Here is a 16,692-nt window from a genome sequence, read left to right on the forward strand (position 1 = left end):
GGGGCAGTCTTACCATTAGGCACAGGTCGGCGATTGCCTGTAAACTTATTTTTAATCAATTTAAAAGAGATTTACTTATTGAAAAACACCCCTCTTTTTGTTACAATAAATTATTTCAATCTTGAGTCATGGCCAAATCTCGCTAGAAGTTGTATTAGCCCACTATAGCAGTGGGCTAATACAACTTCTAGCGAGATTTTGCCACTTGGCTTTAAGCTCATTTTCCTTGCCACATCAGTAGCTGAAAGAGAAGTAAAAAAAAAACAAAATAAGCAAAACTACCCAAGTTTATATATAGAAAGGAGTGATTAAAAAGCAAGAGGGTGGGATTCAGGGGCCCCCATGCTTGCCTTTGTCTAGGGCTCCCAAATCACTAAGTCCGCCCCTGCTTATAACTTATAATAAGACTTTCCTTTAATACCAGGGTATCTGCTGGTTTCAGAAGGACAAACATAAGACTTTTTAACACATTTTAATGCTCGCTGCAATTGGATTTAAGACCAAATTAACATCAAAATAAAACAAAGCTGGCAAACCCAGCCTATTTTTGACTGAATACAGCTAATCGAAGTTTTGAAACTATAAATGAGTAGTATAAGAAAGAAGACATCAGGAAATTCAAAGTTTAGGGACATGATTTCCAACATGGTTGGCATACTGTAGCTATTAACCCTGTTCTGTATTGATCTAAGAGTGGACAGGCATCAGTTGGAAGTGCAAGTAATGCAATACAGCATGAGAAAATCAAACTGGTCCCATTCACATATTTTGGTCAAAGTACATAATTCAGTGACATTTGTCTTATTGGGTTTGCCTTAAATATCATTAAATGTAAAGAATCTGTCAAAACAATTTTTTCTAATTTCATAGTTCAAAATCAAAATTAAACTTATTTGGAATTAACCTGCGTAACATGAAAAAAAATCTGTATTTAAGACATTTTGATTATTTTTTCAGACTTTTTAAGCACCTATATATACCCTGAATACTATATGTTATAAAGAATAATGCTAGATTTCTAAAGAAAAAACTATGTGTAGTGACACGTGAATACACGAAGCACAAGACTCAAATCTACCAATATTGACAGAATATGTTATGAACGCATAGCGGTTTTGTACTCACCTATGGAAGCTGATCCCCTTTCAGTTGGGCTTTGAGAACTGGCCTTAGGTTTGTCATACAGGTACAGGAGGTGACATGGGAGACAAAAGAATATGATAGTTATTACAAGAAAAAAACAACCCATATTGCCTGATATGGTGTTAATAAAGATGCCATGATGGTTTATAAGTGTTTCCCAAATCAATCAACGATTTGTTCATTTACATTTAAGTAAAGTAAAGTAAGTAAAGTAAAGTAAAACAAGTACTACACTGACTTTAGAAAGTGCCATCTTTTCCCCAGTTAGGATATACTTCCAATTTAACTGCATTTATTAGATCTAATAAAAAAGCAAATATCTTTCCTTGCAGTATTCAAAACATTCAGAACCCAGTGCAATATTGTCTAGGTCTGTATATATTTGTTTTTTTCTATTACTGGCTTTCATTGCTTCCTATCAGTGTAATCCGTCAGGTTCCACAGAAAACTTACTTATTTCCTAAATTTCAATATTTAAATATATTGCATATACCTTTTGTATACCACTTATTCTTCTATACTACTTTCCTGATATATTACCCCTAAAAGAGCGATATTTCCTAAATTTCTTTTATATACTACTACTTCATAATTGCCTTGTGTTTTACGTGATCTACAGGAGAAACCCATTCAGAACCCATTCAGAGTTCCTATGCAAACTGATTCTGATTCACCACTGAACTAGTGACTCAAAGTGGCCACTGTATATTACGGTTTGAAAGGTAAAATCAGGTTTGGACAGTGTGGAGTGAAAGAATTGGCACAGGGAGTGTATCGCCTTGCACCTCATGAATAAGTAATGAGGTCGGAGTCAGTGGTTGGACACCACCTTTTGTCCGGCCTCATCAATTATTGCCCGGGTGCTTACAGACCACTTCACAGCACATTATATACTTGAATAACTTGATACCAACAAGGCTTAGACTGCAGGTATACAGGTGGATATAGAGATATCTAACTTGGCCCGTGCTTACACAGCAAAAGGTTTTTTTGTTTGATGGAAAGAAGCAAAAAACACAACTTATTCTGACTTGAAGTTATGCTTCAAGGTGGTATATATGCTAAAATATAGGTACAAAGTACAAAATGTCTTACTTGCACCAAAATGAAAAAAAAACACTACATTTGATTCAGTCTGACTTCAGTCAAATGGAGTATATAGTATCTAAATCAGTGATTCTCAACCTTTTTCATATCAAGGACCCCTAATTTAGTCCACATTAAGGCCACGGACCCCCATTTGATGAGATTTTGTCTCTCGAACCGAAATCTGAGAATATTTTTATTGTTAGATATGATTTTGTCCAGAATTCAATGACTATCTGTATTGTAGGTAGAGAGATAACAGTGAAGCTATGACCAAAATAATCATTCTTCTACATTCTCTAATTGTGTTAACTTCTTGTAAATGAAATAATGGTGAAGTTTAAAAATTCATCAGTTTGCTGGGGACCCCCTGGAACCCACTCAAGGACCCCTGGTGGTCCGTGGAGCCCACGTTGAGAACCACTGATCTAAATGATTCAATTAAACAAGTTGTAACATTTCCGTTTTAAATTTTAGATTTTTTATTGGGGGGGGGTGGGTGGGTGGAGTAACGGAAAGTAATGTAACTAAATCCCGTTCCTGTGGAGTAATACATAAAGTAATGTGATTACTTTTTAAAGAAGTAATAAGTAAAGAGTAATACATTACATTTTCCAAGTAACTTGCCCAACACTGGCTACTACTGCTACCACTTCTACCACTACTACTAGTTCTACTGCAACTACTACCATTACCTAGTGCAGTGGTTCTCAATGTGGGGTCCGGGGACCACCAGGGGTCCTTGGGAGGGTCCCCAGCAAATTGATGAATTGTTAAACTTCAGCATTATTTCATTTACAAGAAGTTAACACCATTAGAGAATGTAGAAGAATGACTATTTTGATCATAGTTTCACTGTTATCTCTCTACCTACAATACAGATAGTCATGGAATTCAGGACAAAATCATATTTAACAATAAAAATATTCTCAGATTTGGGTCCGAGAGACAAAATCTCATCAAATGGGGGTCCGTGGTTCTGATGTGTAGTAAATTAGGAGTCCTTTATATGAAAAAGGTTGAGAATCACTGGTGTGGTCCACCTCTGATATAAGAGAAATTCTTCCATGACCACAGCTAGTCAATATGTTTGTATTATCTTTTTTTTTTTTTTCTCAGATGTCTCACCAGAGAAATCATTCCAGTGTGGTGTGAGAGGATTTTACTCATCACTCTGTAAAACATTCAATGAAACCTGCCTCAATCTGCCTTAAGGAGCTGCTAACCCACATAAAACAATTGAATTAGTATGGCTTTCAATGGAGAGTTCTAGTCTCCCATGATGGTCTAAATGCTGTTTCAGAGGCCCTGACAAAAATAAAATTATGGGGGAAACACTGAATACTTCCAATTTAAAGATATTGAATAACGGCACAAAATATCAGCAATTGGCAGCATCAAACCAAAAATATCAGTATTGGTGCCAGCATTAAAAAAACAATATTGGTTGAACTCTAGTGTGAATATGTCCCATTGCATTGGTATGCGTAGCCTTTGAGTTAGTATGTGTTAAACTTCAGCATTATTTCATTTACAAGAAGTTAACACCATTAGAAAATGTAGAAGAATGACTGTTTTGATCATAGTTTCTCTGTTATCTCTCTACCTATAATACAGATAGTCATGGAATTCTGGACAAAATCATATCTAACAATAAAAATATTCTCAGATTTGGGTCCAAGAGACAAAATCTCATCAAATGGGGGTCCGTGGCCCCAAATGTGGACTAAATTAGGAGTCCTTGATATGAAAAAGGTTGAGAATCACTGACCTAGTGCATGTACAAACACCAAGTCAAAGGGACTGCTGCTAGGACAGCAAGCACACTTACATTTTCTTCAGAAAACTTTGCCTTTTCTAGTTAAGATTAGTGTAATGTGTTACTCACCAACCCTGTGTGCACATGCTTGTACATGCTGATGACATCTAACAGTGTGAGAATATCCAAGGGTGGATTTTTTCTTTTTTTTTCTTTAAATGGTCGTGACTTTCTTGCCAAGATGCAAAACCAGAACTCATCATCAAACGTTGATTAGAAAATTCACCCTAACTTTAACCTCATTGGAGAACTTTTGTCCAAACCAAAGCCTCACTCTTTTTTTTTCTAATGGGATGTGGCACTTATGGTTAGGAACCATGAATTAGGCTTTAGTAAACTTCCACAAATGATTAAAATATAATAGTATTTTGGAAAAATAAAACCTACCCATCTTCCTAATATGATAAGCCTAACCCACTTCCACAAGTGATTAAAATGAATGGAGGAAAAGCGCCACCCCATGGCCAAATATGTCACTACACCTTTCTTATTCCTCGTTTCCATATTGTATCATATCTTCTACCTTGGACTGAAAACAGTGACAAATTATGCAAGGCCACTTTGAAAAATGCTCTGTTTTTGAAATTCTATTAAGAGAGAAAAAAATAGAGGAGCTTCCATCTTAAAACATATCATATATAAAATCTCTGAGTTCATAAGTAATATTTGTCTGATCTGACCATCATTTTTCTGATGTAGTAATTTAGTAGTGGTGGGTTTTTTTTTTTTGTACCTCTGTCTGCATTCTTCTCTGGGCTGTAGCGTCCATTTGTGCACAGTGCTGGGCGGCCACCAGGGGGCACTGTGGTGCAGCTGTGAGTTTCTCCCTCAGTTCAGAGTTTTCTTTGGTCAGCGTCTCCAGCCGGCTCTGCAGCTGGCATTGAACTACAGACCAGTCGCTCTCTCTCTGCTCAAACTGCTGCTGCAGAGCCTCTATCTGCCACCTGAGGGCCTGTGGACACACACACACACACAAGAACATATGAAGTGGAAATATATGAGTGAGAAGTATGAATAAATATGAGTAACAACATTTTCAGGGTGTGCAAAATAACAGGCAAGCATACTGAAAGAAAATTGATACAAATATGTACAATATGAAAATATACCAAAAAATGAAATATATGCAGATTTAACTAAGTGAAAAATGTAAAATATATATATGTATGTATGTATATATATATATGAAGGTGTATGCAGTAAATGCAAATGAGAAGATACACAGAGATACATACAGGCACACAACAGGAAGATAAAACAGAGAGACAGAGATTACATCAAGAATACACACACCCACGCACACACCTACACACACACACACACACACACACACACAGCAAAAACACATCACTATGTATGACTCATGGGTTGACTTTATTAAGAAGTGGCGGTGTGCATTTGCACAGGTCTCTACTGCACCGTAAAATGATTAACCAAAATACAGAAGGACTTGACAGCAGCTCCACTGGAAAACAGGAAACGTCTCACACAGTTTCAACCTAATCTACGTCAAAATACGTCATCTTGAATGATGATCAAAGTGATGGACCTGTCCCAAACCTCACAGGTATTGACAAATTGCAGTTACGTACTGATTCTTTGGCTCAGTTTTCACAACAGAGTTTCAAAATGCAATACAATTAATGGAAAACTCTATACTCCGAATTTCAAAATCGCATACAGCATGCCTAGCACCACTCACCATAGTGTTAGCATGGAGTATCACTCGACATAGTGTATGCTAAAGTGTTAGCATGGAGCCTATTATCACTCTACATAGTGTATGCTAAAGTGTTAGTATGGAGTATCACTCAACATTGTGTATGTTAAAGTGTTAGCATGGAGCCTACTTACAGAGCCTACTATCACTCAATATAGCGCCTACTATTAAGACAAACACAAAAACTAATAATAATGTGATGCCCATTATTATTGCCATACAATGACTGTAGAATATAATATTTTGCAATCCTCTGCCTACTTCCATGGCGTGGATCCGCCCATTCTCACCTGAGCTCACTCATCACTAATCATGGCCTATACTCTATATATCCCACCCATGGCAACACACAAGCAACACTAACCACATGTGAGGGCTCTCTGTGCCTGTGTTTCAGACACACACATATGTTTGTGTGTGACTAAAGTGCGTTTATTACTTTATTCATATGTTGTCATAGTTGAATGCGTATTTGTAGATTCATGTAGATTGAATGTGATCAAATGCTTGACCAGTGCATGTTTATTGGTAAATGCTATAATGACCACCTTGCCAGATTTATAGTATTGTGTGTAAGTGCGCAGTGCACATGATTTATTTACAGTAGTTCTTAAGGAGATGCAACATCTAGGAATCCTTGTAACCTAATTTAGAATATTTAGAATTTCTTTCACTGTGTAATTGTTAAATGTAATGTTTCGCTGTGATGTAGTATTCTTATTTCAGCAGTGGTAGGCCTTCCCCTCGCCCCCTGGGTTAGAGAACTAATATTCATTGTTCTATTAGGTACGTAATTGTGTTAATTGTGTGATGTTATACATTGGGTTAATTGTATATTGTAATTCTTGTTTGTTTTTCTGTTCATCGTTAATAGAAAACCATAACCGTCACAAGACTCATCATCTCCTATGATGACCATGCACACTACATGTGTGCATGGTGGCGATAAATGGCTTAAACAGAAACATCAGTTGTCCTCTCTACATTCTTATCGATGTACCATGGTGATGCTCAAACTCCTGTGAACCAATCCTAGAGATTGACTCTACAATGACATACAGCATCAAACAGTTCTCTCTCTCTCACACACACAACGTTACCATGCAAAACTAGAAAAATAGGATCATCTACTATGAAAATTTGCACTTCACTACATTCCTGACATGTATTTTTTTTGCAAAATTTCCATATGCTTTCACCATTAAGCAATGCCAGATGCCAAAAACTGTGTGTCCCCCTCATATTACGCATTGCCAAATACAATGTGTCCCCCTCACCATTACGCATTGCCAAATACATTGTGTCCCTCTCACCATTACGCAATGCCAATTACACAATGTGCATGTCCTATCATCACACATTGCCAAATGCTGAATACGCAACCTACAACCAAGAAAAACAACACAGTAAATATGTAAAAAGCACAGGCCGGCAAAAAGTCATGAAAATAACCTTCAGCCGATGCGCACGCACACATCGCCCTTGTTTGGTTAAAGCGTGACGCTACATTCAAAACAATCTCGTAAATCCTCCCCAGTTGTGTCTCATGTCACTTCATCCCATGTAGAGCAATTTTTATTCTTTTTTATGTTTATGTATTCTTTAAAAAAATGTCAGCCTTCAAAAAATCTCTGGGAATTGATTTTTTCCCCAGAGTCTAACGGAGTCCTAGCCAATCTGGGAGGGTACTATCCCTCAACATAGTGTATGCTCAAGCGTTAGTGTGGAGCCCACTATCACTCAACATAGTGTATTCTGAAGTGTTAGCATGGAGCCTACTATCACTCAACATAGTGTATGCTAAAGTGTTAGCATGGAGTATCACTCAACATAGTGTATGCTTAGCGTGGAGCCTACTATCACTCAGCATAGTGTATGCTAAAGCGTTAGCATGGAGCCTACTATCATTCAGCATAGTGTATGCTAAAGCGTTAGCGTTGAGCCTACTATCACTCAACATAGTGTATGCTAAAGTGTTAGCATGGAGTATCACTCAACATAGTGTATGCTTAGCGTGGAGCCTACTATCACTCAGCATAGTGTATGCTAAAGTGTTAGCATGGAGCCTACTATCATTCAGCATAGTGTATGCTAAAGCGTTAGCGTTGAGCCTACTATCACTCAACATAGTGTATGCTAAAGCGTTAGCATGGAACCTACTATCACTCAACATAGTGTATGCTAAAGCGTTAGCGTTGAGCCTACTATCACTCAACATAGTGTATGCTTAAGTGTTAGCATGGAGCCTACTATCATTCAGCATAGTGTATGCTAAAGCGTTAGCGTTGAGCCTACTATCACTCAACATAGTGTATGCTAAAGCGTTAGCATGGAACCTACTATCACTCAATATAGTGTATGCTAAAGCGTTAGCGTTGAGCCTACTATCACTCAACATAGTGTATGCTTAAGTGTTAGCATGGAGCCTACTATCACTCAACATAGTGTATGCTAAAATGTTAGCATGGAGCATCACTCAGCATAGTGTATGCTAAAATGTTAGCATGGAGCATCACTCAGCATAGTGTATGCTAAAGTGTTAGCATGGAGCAGTGGAGCCAATGATTGACAGGGGACACATGGATGATTTTGGTTTCTATCATTTCCTTATCATGTAACAGATTAACTGACCAAGGGGACAGTCTACCAAAAACGTATTCCTTTAATGGGCTGTGTGAGTGTTCACTGGGCCAGTGAGGTTCATTCGAATCACTGACATTATCTCCTCTTCCCGGTCTGTTCCCATAAGTTCACCAGCATTTAGGGGAAAAGCTGACGCAACAATTTCTTGTTTTCCCTGTCAACATATTGGCAAGGAAAACGACAAACGCAATAAACAGATGAATGACATCAGGGAGGACAGGCAGTAACTCATCCTGGGCTGTTCCCATGTTGTAATCAGAGTTTAAGGGGAAAAGAGGTGAAGCAGAGATGTGTTCTATTCTGTTCTAAAATTCATTCACTTTTTTTCTCCTGAACAATTGTTGTATTGACAGGCTGAAGTGGCACTTGAAAGTATCGTTGAGCTGTATTGTAGTACTGAGTGTAGTTGTGAGAATGCAATCTATTCAATGGAAATGACATTGAAGCACTGGTGATACCGGTTTAGCAACATACACACTGCAGGAGTGGGTGTCATGGCTCGAGGGCTTACTGGAAGGAATTGTTTGGGAGCGTGGAAGCGTAAATCATTTACAAAGTACGCCTACTGCACAGATAAATGCTGCAGGTTATTGCTTTCTTATACATGAATGTAGTTCAATGTGAGACATTTGAATGTGTTTCAGTCTATGGAAAAGGATTAGGGTCACGTCAAAAATGTTCCAATGTCTGAGTTTAATCTCATGATTCTGAGAAAAAAGTCAGACATCTCAGTATAAAGTCAGAATTGAATTGAATAAACTGAAAATCACACACAGAGAATCACACACACACACACGCACACACGCACACACACACACACACACACACACACATCCTGAGATCTCTAATCTATACCATAGTGAAACTACTGACACATTTCACCTAAGAGTGTGCAAGCTCTCATATAAGCAGACATTGAATACTGCACAGGTTTATGATTCACTCCGGTAGCCCATAGAGCACATTATATATATTTGAGGTTGACCAATATGGGTTTTTGAAGACAGATACTGATAGTGAATTTTTTGGGGATTGAAGCTGCTTAGGCCGATATTCAATATCTTTACATTTGATCATTTTCATGCCAAAAAAAAAAAAAAAAAAAATCCAAGTATTCAGTGTTTCACCTAGAATTCTATTCTTGTCAGGGTGGAGAAGCCTCTGAAACTGCATTTAGACCTTAATGGGACACTAAAACACATGTGGAATCTGATCAAATTGTCTCATGAGTATCAATTCAGGTTCAGGGCTTCCCATTGACAACCAGTGTAGTATTGATCAATTCTACAATAGATATAGATATCAAACTGCATCATATCCATCATATCAGAGGTGGACCACAATGACTAGACCAGATCCCTTTTTTAATAGAAGGCTTCCAGCTACACTTTCTCTCACCAAACACTGACCCGGGCCTCACTGGATTCCAGTCTGAGCGGACCGGGTCGACCCTCTTCCTCGTCCTGACCTAGGACGCCGCCTCCTGCCTTTCCCCTCCGCGCCTCTTCCTTCTGATCCCGTCTTTCTCTGCAGAAGAACAAGAACACTTTTTTGGAGGAAATGAGATAAAAAAAAAAAAAAAATGCATTTGTATAATCTGACCTAAATTGTAAAAGCCACAGAGGCCATTCAATGACAGCAGAGTTTGGTTAAAAAAAAAAAAAAAAAAAAAAAAAAAAGGCTCCATAATTACACTCATTGTAACTTCACTACTACTCAACATTTTTTTTTTGTTTCTAATGGGAAATGATGCTCTTTAAATTAAATTAAATCAAGTATTTTCTGAAAAGCAGCAACAAGACAGGAGGTACAATAATGGCACTGGGGTTTTTACAGAGTGGCACAACTTCATTCTGCCTGCACACACACACACACACACACACACACACACACACACACACACACACACACACACACACACACGCAGCCCAGAGAGAGAAACCACCTGATAAGCGTGTCAATGTCTTTCCTGATAAACACGATAATAAACCAGGAAGGAAATTTTTACATTTAGAAACGATGCTAAACTGATTGAAAAATCCACATCCTGGTACTCGCGTGGCAGCTGAGATGTAGCAAATTGTTGATCAGCTGATATAGAAGTAGAGTAGAGTAGCTTATAATACCTATATTCCTCATGCTGGTTACTGGTAAAGCGTCTCCATGATAAACCCCCACTGTGTTGTTTACCTGTGAAATCCACTTGACTTGTCATCTCCTGTGCTGAGATTCTTCCGTGGTTTCAGTCTGTGGGTGTTTGACATTTTCTGGTGCCCTTCAAGTGAGACAATAGGCAAGCTAAACTTAAGTTATTGTGAGCAGTGTGTGTGTATGTTTATGTAATTGTAACTCTTAATAAAAAATCAGCCAGTCAGTGTGGTCCAGTGTTTCTCAACACGGGGTCCGCGGACCACCAGGGGTCCTTGAGGGGGTTCCAGGGGGTCCCCGGAAAATTGATGCATTGTTAAACTTCACTATTATTTAATTTAGAAGAAGTTAACACAATTAGAGAATGTAGAAGAATGACTGTTTTGATCATAGTTTCACTGTTGTCTCTCTACCTACAATACAGATAGTCATGGAATTCAGGACAAAATCATATTTAACAATAAAAATATTCTCAGATTTGGGTCCGAGAGACAAAATCTCATCAAATGGGGGTCCATGGCTCTGATGTGTAGTAAATTAGGGGTCCTTGATATGAAAAAGGTTGAGAATCACTGGTGTGGTCCACCTCTGATATAAGAGAAATTCCTCCATGACCACAGCTAGTCAATATGTTTGTATTATCTTTTTTTTCTTTTTTTTCAGATGTCTCACCAGAGAAATCATTCCAGTGTGGTGTGAGAGGATTTTACTCATCACTCTATAAAACCATTCAATGAAACCTGCCTCAATCTGCCTTAAGGAGCTGCTAACCCACATAAAACAATTTCATTAGTATGGCTTTCAATGGAGAGTTCTAGTCTCCCATGATGGTCTAAATGCTGTTTCAGAGGCCCTGACAAAAATAAAATTATGGGGGAAACACTGAATACTTCCAATTTAAAGATATTGAATAACGGCACAAAATATCAGCAATTGGCAGCATCAAACCAAAAATAGCAGTACTGGAGTCAGCATTCAAAAAACAATATTGGTTGAACTCTAGTGTGAATATGTCCAATTGCATTGGTATGCGTAGCCTTTGAGTCATTATGTGCATGCATATTCCCACACTTTTCTCCCTGACATGCTGTAGTAGATACAGTGGCTCACAATCATGTGCCCCGGAGGTCCAAGAGCCTGCAGGTTTTCATTCCAACCAAACAGTACAGCAGCTCATTTCACTGATTAACACACTTCAACCAGAATAGAGGAACCAGAAAACCTGCATACTATCAGCCCTCTATGGCACATGGTTGCCTCTCCCTGGTGTAGGTCCTCTCTCTTACCTCTGTCTCCAGATGTGGACAGCTGTGGTGTGTTGGACTGCATCTCGCACCAGGCTACTTCACTTAGCTCTGAGAAAAAACATATCAAGACATATAAAAAGCACATGCGTTTAAGCAGTATCACAGGTGGCACCACACCTCCAAAAGTGGTGGGGCGAAATTTGATTAAGACATTCATGCTATTGAAAACGGGCATCATGTCCCATTTGCAAGATATTGGATATAAGTGCATTTCAAAAAAGTTTTTTTTTTAATAGTTCAAGACCTAGATATTTCCTCTGTAACTTCAGGGTGATAAGGTCTTGGTGGCCAAGGGGTAGGCTACTCTTCTAAAATCATGTTATGGAATAGCCTACTTAAGGCCCATTCACACCTATAGCGATTACTATAAAGATAACTATAAACTTTTATTTTAAGTTTGTAAGTTCTATTTCGGTGCTGAATATTCAGAGCAAAATGGAGGATGATTACTTTACCAACGTGCTTCTTTTTTATTATTATTTTACTAGCTCTCTATAGTAAATAATTGACACAGCTTAAGGATTTGGGTTCATGAATTGAACGCAGCCTAATCAAGGTTATATTAGAACCCCTGTGAAGCGGAGTGATACATATAGTAAAAAGTCCCAGTGCTGTTATACTGTATATCAGCACTCATGGAATGCCTCTTGTCCGATCAAATTACTCGACCAGAACTAACTGTTGTATAATTGTTCTATAACATGAGCAACTCTAAGCCAAATCTACTTTGAGTTACATCTAACCTATAGTTTGATCAATATATCCGTTAGCCAATAGCCAATACATACTGTCCCTTTACATACTAGGGATCAATATCTGGGGTCAATGTTGTCCATGGTCCAGTCAGTGCCATCCACCTCTGATATGATGGATATGATGCAGGTTGATTGATTACAAATTTATTCTAGAATTGAGCCATGCTACGCTGGTTATCTATGGGAAGCCTTTAACCTGAACTGACTGCATTGAGACATTTTGATCAAATTCCACACAAATATGCATGATTATGTTTTTATTATTGTGGTCATTATTATTATTATTATAGGTTTCAATAGAGAATTTTAGTGTCTGATGTTGGTCTAAATGCTGTTTTGCTGATTTTTCCACCCTGACAAGAATAAAATTCTAGAGAAAGCAATATACCTGTATTTGTTTGGCATGAAAATGGTAAAATTTCAAGATGCAGCTTCACTCGAATCCAAACCCATTCAACATGTTCAGATAAATGTTGTCCAAATTAGCATTTGATCAGTTTTACCGTCGCCGGTAGAGCTGGAGGAGGAGGACGTCTGTCGCGACCCTGGTGCAGATCCGAGGCTATGGTTCTGGTTCTGGTTCTGGATCGTGGGGCGCATCGGTCCCTCCCCGGCCTCACTGGGGGCGTCGCTGGCGTAGTCTTCCTCTGACAAGTCTAGATGGGAATCCTGGTGGCTGAGGCGTGGAGGAGGGGACGGGGGCTTGGGAAACCGGTGACACTTGGAGGTTGGGTTGTCTTTGTCGTCATCGCTGCTGCTGCTACTACCACCACTAGTGCTACTTGGGGTGGAATGACTGAGAGATGTAATGGACTTCAGAGGTACTGATGCTTGACTTCTGTTGCTTGGAGCAGTAGGGAAAAATGCTGGTTTTGTTTTAGCACGTGTTGGACCTTTGACCCGATCCGAACCCCTTTTACTTGCTGGTTTTGATTTGTTGCATTGGCAGGGCTGAAAATCTGTTTTTGTTTCAGCAGAGCCTGTGGACAGAGTTCCCATGTTTGGGCCTGTGACTCTTACTATGTGGTCGTTCAGTGTCTTAAAACCAACAATAACTTCCTGAGTCCTCTTGGCCCGAGGGGAAAGTATGCTATCCCTCTGAGTCGGGGGGCTGTTAAAATGTTGCGCCAGATATGGTTCATTCGCAGTGTCGGGATGTTTGGGTGTCGGGACGCCTGTGTCGCTCTGCTTCACGGATTGGTCACTTCGGTCCTCTGATGATCTCACCAGCCGTTTTCTCTGCGGTGCCGGGACCTCAAACGGACCTTTCACCTTGTCTCCGTCAACAATTTTCCCAGCAGTTTCATCCATTTTTTCCTCTTTCTGGCACTTTCCCCTCTCTTGTCTGAAAGACTTGCTAACAGAGGCTGCTGGTCTCGCGGCTGATTGGTTAATTCTGCATTCCGTCCATCTTAATTGGGCGTTATCGCTATTTCCTTTCTCTTTTGATTGGGTGTTTCTTTGTTCTCTCTCCTCGGATTTGCTATATCTATGTTTTCTCTCTTGTGATTGGTTAAGTCTGTGTTTTCTCTCCGCTGTGGTTGGCACACCAGTGCTCTCTTTTAGATGGACTTGGGAAGGAGGCGGACTGTGAGGTTGGGGCTGGAGAACTGTGTTGAAGGTTTGTCCCTGGGTGAGGAGCTGGGAAGAGGGCTTGGACTGAGCCCGAATCTCTGTTTGGGCCTTTCTCTGGGTATTCTGGGGTATATGGGGATGGTACAGAGCAGGGCTAAAACTATGTGAGGTCCCAAACTCCCTGCTATGCTCAGGCTGGGAGGTCAGAGGCAGTTTGTTTTCAAGCTGTGCTGCCTCATCTTTAATGTCCAGAGATGGGGCGGAGGAGCGCCTCTGTAGTGTGCCTGAGGTTAACTCCCGACTGGGCTGCTGCAGGCTGAGGGAGGCCCTCCTCTGGAGCGTCTGCTGCTCATTGACCTTATCTTTATTCCGTTCCACCCTGGAAATGCCCTCACCCTTCCGCAAAAAGTAACGTCTCCCTGTCAACCTTCTCGCCCCAGAACTGTCCTGAAAAAGATCATCGAGATCAAGTTCAGAATTATTCACATGTTCATGTTGATGTTTAATACAACGCCATACAGTATGAATAAGAAGGGAAAGGATAGACATGAAAAGTACAGAAAGAAGAAAAGCATTATTTGGAAGTCCCACAGAAATGCCTTGTTTTGTTTTTGCCGGTTGCTCAATCAATATGTATCCCATTCATTAGATTAATAATGCAACAGCAATGCAATTCTGGTTTCATGAATAATTCTTTGTGTCTGAAGTTCGATGATTTCTTTCGCTTATATACCTAAAGGGCGTTGTTACTGTGTCTAATACAGTGGTTCTCAACATGGGGTCCGGGGACCACCAGGGGTCCTTAGGGGGGGTTCCAGGGGGTCCCCAGCAAATTGATGAAGTGTTAAACTTCACCATCATTTAATTTCATAAGTTAACACAATTAGATCATAGTTTCACTGTTATCTCTCTACCAAGAATACAGAAAGAAGTGAAATTCTGGGCAAAATCATATCTAACAATAAAAATATTCTTAGATTTGAGTTCAATAGACAAATTCTCATCAAATGGGGGTCTGTGGCCCTAATATGGACTAAACCAGGGGTACTTGATGTGAAAAAGGTTGAGAATCACTGGTCTAATACACCAATATTCAACTTACGAAGCTGAACAACGTCTGTCTTCGTTCTTCCATCCAATACTATACCTGCTGTTGCTTTGGTTTAGCGATTTCATCCACTTTCAGCTGCTCTTCTACGAACTCTTCAAAAGTCTTCTCTCTCTCCCTCACAGCAGGTCTAATGGGCCTTGGAGACCAGACACAAAATAAGAAGCCCAGTGAATCTCATGCTACTGAGGACTTCCGAATGAACATAAAAGAATTTACACTATACACAGGAATAACAGCTAAGACCACATTGTATGCTTTTTACATTAACTCACTTCTATTAAATAGTGTCCTAAAAGCAAAACAACGAATACAAAATAATATCATAATAGTGTAGTACTAAGTTGTAAACCATCTCTGTATGACCACAGTGTTAGCTATACAGTGTAAGACCCATATTATGCTTACAATAGTAAGCGTACATACGATTACAATAGTAATTCTTATACATTTTCTAATTCTAGCGATTTTAGGTATAGTGATATTAAACTATTCCTCATTTTCTATGGACTGCCTGGAAAACCCTCAAGGACCCCTGGGAGTCCTCGGACCCCACTCTGAGAACCACTGACTTATACCATCGTATTCCATCTTGTTCTGTTTGTTTATGTTCAGTTCAGGCATCACTGCGGCTAGCTAGTGACTTTGCTGAGGAAATAGTTAACATCAATGTACCTTGATGTTAGAGTAGTCAGTTATCCCCTTTTAATTCCATTCACATTTCACGTAGGAATGTTTATATTAGAAGTGTGGAATAAATATTGGACATTTTATACTTTGTTCATTGTAGGCTAAGGAGTGTAATGTAAGATTATCTAGCTAGATGTTTGTTATTTTAAATCTACATTTTTATGGATTAATTTCTTTATTTCCACATTCATTTGTTATGAATTGAGCTGTAAAATCCACCAATGTAGACAGGATGATAATTAAAATAGTGATAAGTTGTGTTTTTGGTTGTATGTCCTGTGTATAATTAGCATGCTTTATTTTTGAAAAGCAGTGAACTATTTGGACAAAAGCACAAAAGAGCCCCCCCAAAATTGACAAGGACATATTAGAGGAACAAAGATCTTAAATCACTTGCTTTGGTCCTTATGCTCCCTGACATGATTTTTTTTTCCAGATTTGGCTTCTAATAGATTTCTGCCAATTTGTTTGATCTTTGCTCTCCATTATAATGCTAGAACTTGCTGCTAACCCTAACCCAATGGACACCCATGGCTGTACATTAAGTCGGCTATGTGCAAGTGCGCCTAGTTTGACACCCACTTCATCACAATAAAATAACAGATTGCTCACATTCAATAAACAGCTCAAGGCATGGATTTTTTTAACTGCACCTGTGTTTTGCTTCCAACATCTTTGGCAACAATTACCTTCTTTAT

At 39.2% G+C, this 16,692-nt stretch overlaps 1 protein-coding gene across 1 annotated transcript in view; it reads right to left on the reverse strand.

Annotated features, from left to right (window-relative positions):
* Positions 1 to 16,692, reverse strand: part of LOC139653874 (centrosomal P4.1-associated protein) — a 29,193-nt gene that overhangs the window by 10,145 nt on the left and 2,356 nt on the right. Inside the window, exons 3-9 of the mRNA XM_071530875.1 lie at positions 15,344 to 15,443; positions 13,125 to 14,643; positions 11,846 to 11,914; positions 10,602 to 10,686; positions 9,821 to 9,938; positions 4,782 to 5,000; positions 1,126 to 1,168 (exon numbers count right to left, since the gene is read on the reverse strand). Coding sequence (XP_071386976.1) covers positions 1,126 to 1,168; positions 4,782 to 5,000; positions 9,821 to 9,938; positions 10,602 to 10,686; positions 11,846 to 11,914; positions 13,125 to 14,643; positions 15,344 to 15,443 — 2,153 coding nt within the window. The remainder of the gene's footprint in view (positions 1 to 1,125; positions 1,169 to 4,781; positions 5,001 to 9,820; positions 9,939 to 10,601; positions 10,687 to 11,845; positions 11,915 to 13,124; positions 14,644 to 15,343; positions 15,444 to 16,692) is intronic.

Source organism: Centroberyx affinis, unplaced genomic scaffold (genome assembly GCF_046629955.1).
Source record: "Centroberyx affinis isolate AG114_WGS23_722 - 3 ecotype Tasmania unplaced genomic scaffold, CSIRO-AGI_Caff_v1 ptg001995l_1, whole genome shotgun sequence".
NCBI classification, from domain to species: Eukaryota; Metazoa; Chordata; class Actinopteri; order Beryciformes; family Berycidae; genus Centroberyx; species Centroberyx affinis.